Here is a 10,689-nt window from a genome sequence, read left to right on the forward strand (position 1 = left end):
TATGCCTCTTATTTTTGAAATGTTATTGCATGTTACACTGAGTGCTTGATTGAATATATTATTTGCTATGGGGTACACGGACATGGAGGAGCTCCATAGTCGACATGGAAGCTGACTGGGACACTTTTTTAGATATCGTACTTAGAGCAACTTCAATGGAGCGACCCAATTTGTCCGCGGTCGTTCGTTTGAGTCAACACGAACAGAAAAGGCGGCCCAACACGCCGTCTCAAACGGACGCGCGTCCGTTTTTCGTCCGCGTGCGACCCATTCTTGGTCCATTTTTGAGCTTGATCTGCGCCGACGCGGACACGCGACGGACGCGCGCGCGGTCGCCTACTCCTGTCCCTGGGCCCGCTGGTCTGTGGCACATTGGCCTTCCTCCTCCCGGCCAACAAGCAACCCTCGCCTCCCGCCTCCTCTGTCACCGACGTCGCCGCCCATTTTTGCGGCGACTCTTCCAGCTGCCGCCGCCTCCACATCCGCCCAGCAACGCCGTCCCTGTCCCCAGTCGCTCGCCGCCGCCGGGGAGCAAACTAGTTCCCGCCGCCGCTTCCCCCACCACACAGCCACCCGCGATCAAGAAGATGCCTCGCCGCCCTCGCCACGTATGACCGGCACGCTCGTCGGACGCCGTCACGCTCGTCGGATGCCGACAGGGCAGCTAGCTGGTCTGTGGGCGCCGCGTCTCCCCTCGCCAGCCGTCTCCTTCTTCGACGCCCGCAAGCTGTTCGACAGTTTGCCAAGGTACAAAAATGGACTCCGCCGACGAGTTCTTTTTCCACAATTTCATTTGTGACTCCGACGATTCGTCGTCCGACGACGAGGAGGAGATATTGGCTGTCATGTTGGTCCACCACCACCTTAATAACCAGCGGTCGTTGTTCCGTGGCTCCATTCTGGGCCACCTTCCGGCGTTGAATCGTAACCGAGAGAGCGGGCATTTCCTTCTCTGGAAGGACTACTTTGATACAACAAACCCGTTGTTCAAACATCACAAATTCCGCCGCCGGTTCCGTATGAGTAGGCATGTTTTCAACCGTTTTAGAGAGGGGGTGGTCGGCTATGATGACTACTTCGAGTGCAAAGAGGATGCCGTCGGCAAGATTGGTTTCTCCTCTTATCAAAAATGCACTGCCGCCATCCGAATGCTTGCATACGGAGTGCCCGGTGATCTCATTGACGAGTACGTCCGTATGAGCGAGTCTACATGCCCAGAGTCCCTGTATAAGTTCTGCAAGGCTGTGATTGCTGTGTTTGGCCCTGAGTACTTGAGAGAGACGACAGCTGCAGATACAGCCCGTTTGTTGGCGATGAATGCTAGCAGGGGCTTCCCGGGGATGCTTGGCAGCATAGACTACATGCACTGGGAGTGGAAGAATTGCCCTTCTGCTTGGCAAGGGCAGTATAAGGGACATGTCAGGGCGCGCAGAATCATACTAGAGGCCGTGGCGTCTCAAGATCTCTGGATCTGGCACTCTTTCTTTGGCATGGCTGGATCACACAATGATATCAACGTGCTTCGGCGCTCGCCAGTGTTTGCTAGGCTTGCCGAAGACAACAGCCCACCGGTGAACTTTACTGTCAACGGCCACAACTACGACAAAGGATACTATTTGGGTGACGGTATCTATCCTCAGTGGACCACTATTGTAAAGACAATACCCAACCCCGTTGGAGAGAAAAGGAAAAGATTTGACAAAGAGCAAGAGAGTGCTAGAAAGGATGTCGAGCGTGCCTTTGGTGTTTTGCAATCTCGATGGGGCATCGTTCGGTATCCTGCTAATACTTGAAGCACGCAGAAAGTATGGGAGGTGATGACTGCTTGTGTGATCATGCATAATATGATCGTAGAAGACGAGCACCCGGAACGTCTGTACGATCAAGGCTTTCAGTTTCAAGGTAAGAATGTTGTGCCTGAGCATGGAGTAGCGGCAACATTTGAGCAGTTCACTCAGTTTCATGAAGACATGCGTGATTGGAAAACTCACGTGCAACTGCAAAATGATTTGGTTGAGTATATGTGGACTCATATTGGCAACCAATAGATGTATCTTCTTTTATTCGTTCGTAAAACTATGTGAAACATTTTTATTTTTATTTGGCCTGTAAACTATATTATTTATTTGGGCGGACTATTTTGTTTGTTAAATTTTCATTTCACAATATGTTGATTGCAATGCAAAATTGGACGGTTAGCCGGCCATGCCTGCAAATATGAGTCGACGCGTTGGACGCGCTGTCGACCCATATGAAAAATATGGCAGACGCCGGGCGGACGGCCAACCCAAACAAACAAAAAACGGACGAAATCGCCGTCCATTTGAATCGGCCCGTTGAAGTTGCTCTTACTGCTGTTACTTGAAGTTAGGGTGTTCGGACATGAAATTTACTTGCAAGCTAGCCAACAACATGCAAGGCAACACAACAGGTTTAAATAGGGTAGATAGTACAATACATAAGGGTGGTGCAAGTGCAAATCAATGTGTAAGAGTGCTATATATATAAGGCTGTAGAGAGTAGCTTATCACACTCGTCCAACTAGTGACTACCTGTACCTGATGACAAACACGTAGACATGCCCAATATGACTAACCTACCAAACACGTGGACATGCCTCACACAACTACACGTCATAGTGCCAACGAATAGACATGCCAACACGACTAGTGTGCCTTGGGGCCATGTCCACATAGGCAGGCTGCCTCATGGGTCTATTGTTAACCATCGTTGACTTAGCCACATGATGAAATCCATGACATCACAACAATCCACCGATCACTCAGATGGGATACTCAATAACATAACACTCATCGAGCAGAGCATCTCCAGCCGCGTCCTCAATAGACCCTTTCTGAACGTTTTTGTCGCGTCGACGCTCAAAAATTGGCCCAGTCGTAACCCCATGAGCCAGTTTTTTCGTCGGTTTGGGCCGAAACTGACGTCGGCGGATCCAGGCCGAACCCAGCGTGCTGTGGGGCGCCCCGGAGCGAACGGTATTGGCGTGAAAGAGCCGCGGGCCAGCCGCGTCAGCAAGACGACGCCTCGTCTTCCCCCAGAGCGCCTCGGTTTCCCGCAGGAAATCAATGATAAGGCTGACCGCTTCCATTGATTCCTCACGGGTCGGCGTATCACGGCCGGCGCGGCAACGCCTCCCTTCCCGCCAGGCGTACACACGGCACGGGCTATAAATACTCGCCACCCCCCCTCGTCGCTGGCCACACCAGCCCGAGCCCAAACCAGCCGCCGCCGAGCTCTATCTCCTCCGTCCCCCCCCCCTTCCCTCCTTCCCTCTCCAGCGATGGCCGAACGCTTCCCCGGCGATGCCGCGGCGGCTAACAGCTTCGGCCGCCGCTTGCTCCAGTCGTCGGAGGCGTGGCTTCTGTTTGAGGCCAACATCCCGGCGCCCCCGACATGCGCGCCGGGCCAAAGGGGTGGAGGCTCAGCAACGGCGGCGTCCCCATCCCCCGGTGCCCGACGTCGACGCACCCGCAGCACTCTTCGGCGTCCCCATCCCCCGGTGCCCGACGTCGACGCACCCGCAGCACTCTTCGGCGTCCCCATCCCCACTCCTCCTCCCACTCTACCGGCTCGCCGGCGCTCTTCGACGTCAAGCCCGAGCCCGCCGCGGAGACTCCGCTCGGTCGGCACACCCGCAGCGCCGGCATCGTCATTAACGGGGGTGGCCGGCGCGCCTCCTCCTCGGCACCTCCACGCTTCGTCAAACCGAAGACGAAGCCGGGACTCGCCGCCGTCAAGCGGGAGCCGGGGCTCCCCGGATTCGCCGACGTCATCAAGGAGGAGGAGCTCGACGACGAGGCGGCCCTGAAGGAGGCGCACGACGACTGGGTGCAGACGGAGCTGCAGCGCCAGATCCTCGCCTTCGAGCGCTGCGAAGCCCGGCGCCGCGGCCGGGACAAGGGAGGCAGCAACGACGACGACGCGCCGCCGCCACCGGTCCGCCTTGGAGACGTTGGGTAGGGGTCCAGCAGCAGGGGCGGCCGCGCCATCAAGAAGGAGAAGGCCGCCGCCGACGACGACGGCGGCGGTGACGTCGGCGACTTCGCCGCGCTCAGCGACTTCTTCGCCCCGTAGATGTCTTTTTTAATAACTAGCACAAATGCCCGTGCGTTGCATCGGGTGAAAAAAAACCACACTTTCCTAACCCAATTGCTCAAAACCCCCTCTCATTCCACGACACAACGCGAGGCATGATGACATGAACAAACTCTTTGAAATCAGCTGCCATGAAAATATGTACTGCAGAAAAAATTGTCGACCTCAGAGATAAAACTGAAGCAATTACAAAAACAAAATAATGTGCACGTGGTTTAAGAACAGACGGACCTGTCAATAATAATATACTGGAGATAATAGACCGATCTAGCTAGTCGCTGGCTAATTGGTACAATAAGACGGCGTAGAATCCCTTCATGGACAGTATGCTGACAAGAGAACACCTGCACGTTATAGCTAGTAATCACGATCTCAGATGAATGTGCTTAACCGATGCACGCAGCTGAAGCTGAACCAATGGCATGCCACCATCCACACGCCGAACGAAACCAGGCAGTCAGACATAACACCATGTCCACAGGGATCACGGCCATGGCATGGCGCCGAAACCACATGCGTCTCCAGGAGGACCGTCTTGGCCTACTCCGTGGCGCTCTTTCCCCAGCAGTCCAGCTGCACCTTCTCTTCTTTCTTGTCCGCGGACGCAATACTCGCTTCAGGCATGAACCATCGCCTGGGAGCACCGGTGCGTTTGGAGCGGCGGAGGAGCTCGACCTCACCGCAGTGTCCGCGCGAACTGCCGCACGACGCGGGACACTGTTTCATCGCGGAGACGCCTCCTGTGTGTGTGTGTCAATGCACGCGTCGCGGACGCACTCCAGGAACCGGACGACCTCAACGCTGCCCGGTGTAGGCTCCCCGAGGACCTGGACATCGAGGTACGTACATGCGGCTGTCATCGGCTGCAAGGAACACGAATGTGCGCTGAATCATCGTAGGTGTGATGGTGCCATCGGTGGTGCCCCGGCGCGTGGTTGAGGCAGAGCACCTCCAGCGCACGGGCTGCCGCTGTCGCAGTCGTGCTCCGCCGCCGCCAACGACGCGGCCCCATGGCTTGAAAGTTGACGGCGTGTTTGGATCGAAGACAAATTAACTGATGGATTTCCTTGTTCTTCTTCGATTTATAAAGAAATCTTCTCCGAGTTGTAGATGAATTAGGATTGGATTTTTTTCTTGAGAAAGAAAGGATGAAGCGAGGGGAAGAGAAGGCAGCGCAGGAATAGCCCAATGTAGGAACATGACCCAGCCGCCAAGTTGGGTTCGTTAGCCCAAAATAAACCCAATGAACTAATCGTTTTATAGATCTGGGCGGGCGAGGTGCACTGACGAAAAACAAACGAAATTAGTACCACCTCGCGTATATATTTTAAATTTAAACTAAAAGCATAAATTCACAAGAAGAAAGAGTATTGTAACGGTGAACCCACGGAGTCAATCCGTGCTTTATTATTAGGGATAGACTAGCAAAAGGGACTGTGCGTTGCAACGGGAGAGAAAATTGACGTGTTCATCAAAATATCCACATGCATGATATGATAGCATTGGACGATATACAATTTGCTGTAACATAGATTGACCTCGCAACGATATACGTCTGACTTTACATCAATGTCGGTCGTTCTTACCGTGTTCATGTGGTCGGCTTTGCGACGTCGTCCTTCTGACTTAAAATACTACCAGCCGTCCTTGTAGGGTATGCATAGTCGGCTCGTCCTTCCAACTTAAAATACCACCAACCATCCTTGTAGGGTATGCATAGTCGGCTTTGCAACACGGTAGTCCAACTTTTCTAATGAAAAAGAATAGCGGCAAGCCGGCAACTGGTGTTGCATTGGCGTGCTTTCGCTAGATGCATATATAGGTCGTTCGGCCTAGGTGCGCCGCGTCCCGCTTGCAGCAGCATCGACCACACTTGCAGTGTCATGTACTATTCTGGTTACAGCGATGAGGTTCAATCAATTAGATAATTTTTCGAAGAAAAAAAATGTAAATTTGGTTGCAAAAAAAAACATTCTTATATTCCGTTCTTTTATAATGCGCCAAATGCTATTCTGGCTCTCCTACGATCGTCCCAATGTGGGGCATGAGTCTCCTCACGCTTTCTTTTTTCGTTAGTAAATCTCTAATTACATAGAGCCATGCAAAGCACGAGCATCCCTCTTCTTCTCTCTTTGGACGTCCCTTTTTCACTGCCATAAACAAAATCAAGAATACCAATCTAATCCTCATCCCGCTCATACGCGGCGAACCTCGCTTCGGGGACGTCGGTCACCGGTTGCTGCTGGTCATGTACGTACGTGTCCTGGCAGCTGCGATCCCCATTGTGATGGTTTCATGGTAGCACATCAGAAGCACAAATCCAAACGGCCGACTCTCACCAAATCAATCCCTTTTACTACTTAGGGATCAATTCCTCTTAATTTCCCCAGCCATGCACAAAGCGCGTTCCTCCATGCATTAATTATTCTCTTAATTACAGACTATTAGGTAAGGAGCCTTGTTTTTTAACAGACAGGCATGCTGGCTCTATTGGTTGCGGACTTCGCTCCCGGAAAATCCTATATGACGCATTCTGCGTCAAGATGTCGACATTTCGCACAGGAGGTCGCGATCTAGCGTTGTGATGGCCCGGCCCGTTCATGTGTTCTTCGTTCCTGGTTTCGGGACGCTTCTAGTAGGAGGTTCCAGCCGGTCTTTTCCGGTTTGAGGAATCTTCTAGAAGGTTCCTAAACCGGTTCTTTTATTTCTCTTTTGTTTTCTTTTCGTTTCGTTTTTCATTTTTTTTCTGTTTCGTTTTTTCCTTTTTTCTGTTCTTCTTTGTTTCCTTTTCAGTTTCCAATTTTAAATAAATTCAGAATTTCATAATTTGTTTGGAATTTCAAATTTAGTACAAAATTTCAAATAATGTTTGGAAAAATTGAATTTTGATCATGTTATTCAATAAATGATAAAAAATAAAAAATGTTCAGATTTTCAAAAGTTTGTTCATATATAGGAAACTTGTTCTATTAATACAAAAAATGTTCGAGTTTCGCATTTTTAAAAATGTTCAGATTTTCAAATTTTTGTTCAGGTTTCGAAATTTTGTTTCTATTAATTTAAAAAATGTTTGAGTTTCAAAACTTGTTCGCATTTTCAAAATTTTGTTCACATTTTCAAACGTTGTTTCCCTTAATTCAAAAAATGTTCGAGTTCCAAAACTTGCTCACATTTTCAAAATATGTTCAGATTTTCAAAAAAATCACATTTGAAATCTTATTTAAATTAATTCAAAAAATGTTTGAGTTTCAAATCTTGTTTGCTTTTTCAAAAAATGTTCACAATTCAAAATAATGTTCGATTGCCAAATTTTGTTCAGAGTTACAAAAAATGTTCCCTTTCTCAAAACTTGTTCCCAGATCCAAAAATATGTTCGCTTTCTTCTAATTTTGTTCCAAGTTTCAAAAAATGTTCCCTTTTTCTTTTTTCGTCTAAATTTTATGAAATGTTCTTGTTTTTCAAAATTTGTTCAACATTACAAAAAGGCTTTGCTGTTTTTCAAAAATTTGTTCACAGGTCGAAAAATGTTCAACATTTTAAAATAATTATTCGCTATTTTTGGAATGTCCGCGTTCAAAAAAAGATACAGGTTTTGAAAATAAACTGCGTTTTTTCTGCAAAGAAAAGAATGAACTGCGTTCGAACTTCTAAAAACGTTTAGATCTGTCGTGGATTCAGTTCTTATAGTGTTTTCTGCTCAACATTTGCAAATAACATTTAGTGGTGCAATGGCTAGCGCGCGCGGGTACTAAATGGGAAGTCTCGAGTTCGATTCTCCAGCCGCCGCGTTTAGTGGTGCAATGGCTAGCGCGCCTAATTTTAGGCTGCTCCCCAATAAGGCCCAGGTTGGCCCATGCAAGACAGTCAGACGAAATTCAGCCCAATTACTAAAAAGCAAATTAATAGCGGTGTTCAATTACTAAAAAGCACATGAATAGTACCACCTCGGATAATATGAGCGAAAAAACTGAAAGCGCAAATTTACAGAAAGAAGCGTATTGTGACGGTGAACCCACGGAGTCAATCCGTGCTTTATTATTAGGGATAGATAGCGGGGTTCAATTACTAAAAAGCACATGAATAGTACGACCTCGGATAATATGAGCGAAAAAACTGAAAGCGCAAATTTACGAGAAGAGGTGTATTGTGACGGTGAACCCATGGAGTCAATCCGTGCTTTATTATTAGGGATAGATTTATGTAAACGCCGAACATGTTGAATATGAATATCAAGTTAGTCGAATTTATGCCGAATTTGGCCGACTTTTGCCGAATTCAGATGTTTTAAAATAATAAAAATATGTGTCTGGGGTGACCCTGGGGCGAGCGGCTGGCCTGAGACTGTCATTTTCATTAGCATCCCAATAAGCATCCACATCATCACCATGCATATCGCAGTCCATTCAAATACAACTTGATAATGTTTATCCTGGAAAGGAGAGTAATTAAGTTGTCTCCACCCAGCAGTCACCACGAGAAGGAGAAAATACAACTTGTACAGTATTATTACAGCAAGGGAAGTAGACTAATCCGGGCCCGTAGTCATCTTGAAGTAGTAAAAGGATCGAATTAATTACTGTACTAATTAATGGGATCTTGTGGCATGAATCTCTGCTCACTTGGGTCGTCGTTGTAGTCGTTAAAGGCTGGGACTGGTCGCAACGGGGGGATGCTCTGCTCGTTTCTGAAGTAGTCCATTGGATCCACGGCTGCCTTCACCGACGCGAGCCTCTGGTAGTTGCTCATGAAGTAGCGCTCACCCCAAATCTTGCCGCTCTGGGACGTGGTACTGAGGTCGTCCGACACCGCGTTCTGGCCGATGTCCAGGTCCCGGAAGTTGACGTACGCCTGCCTCGGGTTGCTGCTTACGTAGTGCCCCATGAAGTCGTAGAAGCTGCCGAGCCAGGTGGTGGCCGCCGTGCCGCCGTCGCCTTGCCAGAACGCGATGTACTGGATGATGTAGAGCACGCCGCTCCGGTGCGGGTACGGCGTTGCGGCGGCGGGGATGGTGGCCATGAGCCCGCCGTGGGGCTCGAGCACGATGAGGCCGGCGCCGTTCATGGCGAACCAGGAAAAGATGTCCTTCCACGCGGTCTTGGGGATGGCGCGCGTGACGTAGTCGGACTTGACCTTGGTGAAGGTGCTGAGGCTGGTGGTCCTGCTCAGGAGCGCCTCCTCCAGCGGTTTGTTGTTGGTGAAGGTGATGAAGGACAAGGCCGTGGACTGGAGCCAGGTCATGGGCTGGCAGTCGGCGCTCGTCATGTTGAGCTCCGGCAACCGCTCGCCCATCGTTGCCACGAGCGAGCTGCACGTGCCGAGGTACATGGCCCGGAACGCGGCTTGCTGCCCCGACAGCATCACCGTTACTGTGAGGTCGGCGGGGAGAGATGGCCCGACATCTTGCCATTTGGTAAGGATGTCTATGGCGCCCTGCTCAAGCGTCTTTGCGATGCTGAACACCGTGACCGTGGGTGGGACCTGCACGAGGTGGACCTTCCATGAGAGCACGATGCCGAAGCTCCCGCCGCCGCCGCCTCGGATGGCCCAGAAGAGGTCCTCCCCCATGCCGGCCCTGTCGAGGAGCTGCCCGTTGGCATTGACCAGCTTGGCGTCGAGGATGTTGTCGATGGAGAGGCCGTACTTGCGCATCATCATGCCGACGCCACCGCCGCTGAAGTGGCCGCCCACACCGATGGTCGGGCACTCGCCGGCCGGGAACGCGACCTCGGGGTTATTCTTCCCGATGGCGTAGTACAGCTCCCCGATGGTGGCGCCGGAGTCGACCCAGGCCGTGTACTCCCAGTGGTTGACGCTCACTGCCCGGAGGTTGGCGAGGTCGAGCAGGCCGAAGACCTCGGGCCGCACCGACCGGTAGGAGAGGCCCTCGTAGTCGTGGCCGCCGCTGCGCACGCGGAGGCGCACGCCTTGCCAGCGGCCGCAGAGCACGGCGGCCTGGACGTGGGAGGCGTGGGTGGGCGTGACGACGCAGAGCGGCCTGACGGTGGTGGTGAAGAACTTGGGGTTCCTAACGGAGGAGGCCAGCACGGCGCTGAAGTTGGCGTTGCACTGTGTGTACACAAGCTCGCTGGGTATCTTCTCCCTGATGCACTGGAGGAAGCCATCGGAGGAAGCTAGGGAAGGGACTGAGACGAGGCAGCCTGAGAAGAAGGTGACAGAAAGCATGAGTGATAGGCCTCTGAGCATAGCCATCTTTTTTTGCTTCGATCCTCTTTCTCTCGCAGCAAGAGTGCTGTGCCTACTGAACTTAGCTACTACATGAACCTCCTTATATAAGTTACATTAACTGGGAGTGCTGGTGAGAGGACGAACACGCACGCCAGTGATGTTAACTGCCGTCCATGTCGAGCGTGCAAGGCTTCAAGCCAACTAAATCGGGCATGGTGTAAATTAGTGCGTGCTAGTTGTGACATGTGCGTCTTGGAGATCTTGTGTATCTCGCCACTAGTAGTGGCTAAGCGAGTTAGCTAATGGCGTGCGCGCGTGTAGTGTATCCACTAGAAAGATCATGGTGTTAATTAGTGGCGTGAGTTTGGAGTTTGTGACTGGCTCAGC

The 10,689-nt window shown here is 51.0% G+C and overlaps 1 protein-coding gene and 1 pseudogene across 1 annotated transcript; both read right to left on the reverse strand.

Annotated features, from left to right (window-relative positions):
• Window positions 1–4,191: 4,191 nt before the first annotated feature.
• LOC147974962 (uncharacterized) lies at window positions 4,192–5,229 on the reverse strand (annotated as a pseudogene).
• Window positions 5,230–8,506: 3,277 nt separating this feature from the next.
• LOC125530484 (berberine bridge enzyme-like Cyn d 4) lies at window positions 8,507–10,456 on the reverse strand. Its single transcript, XM_048694878.2, has one exon. The coding sequence runs from the start codon at window positions 10,324–10,326 to the stop codon at window positions 8,698–8,700; it is 1,629 nt and encodes a 542-aa protein (XP_048550835.2). The 5' UTR covers window positions 10,327–10,456; the 3' UTR covers window positions 8,507–8,697.
• Between the last annotated feature and the right edge of the window lie 233 nt (window positions 10,457–10,689).

Source organism: Triticum urartu, chromosome 4A (genome assembly GCF_056163025.1).
Source record: "Triticum urartu cultivar PI428250 chromosome 4A, HENAU_Tu73, whole genome shotgun sequence".
NCBI classification, from domain to species: domain Eukaryota; kingdom Viridiplantae; phylum Streptophyta; class Magnoliopsida; order Poales; family Poaceae; genus Triticum; species Triticum urartu.

Coding starts and splice junctions, on each gene's coding strand:
- LOC125530484 (XM_048694878.2), bottom strand. CDS start 10,326: ATGGCTATGCTCAGAGGCCTATCACTCATGCTTTCTGTCACCTTCTTC.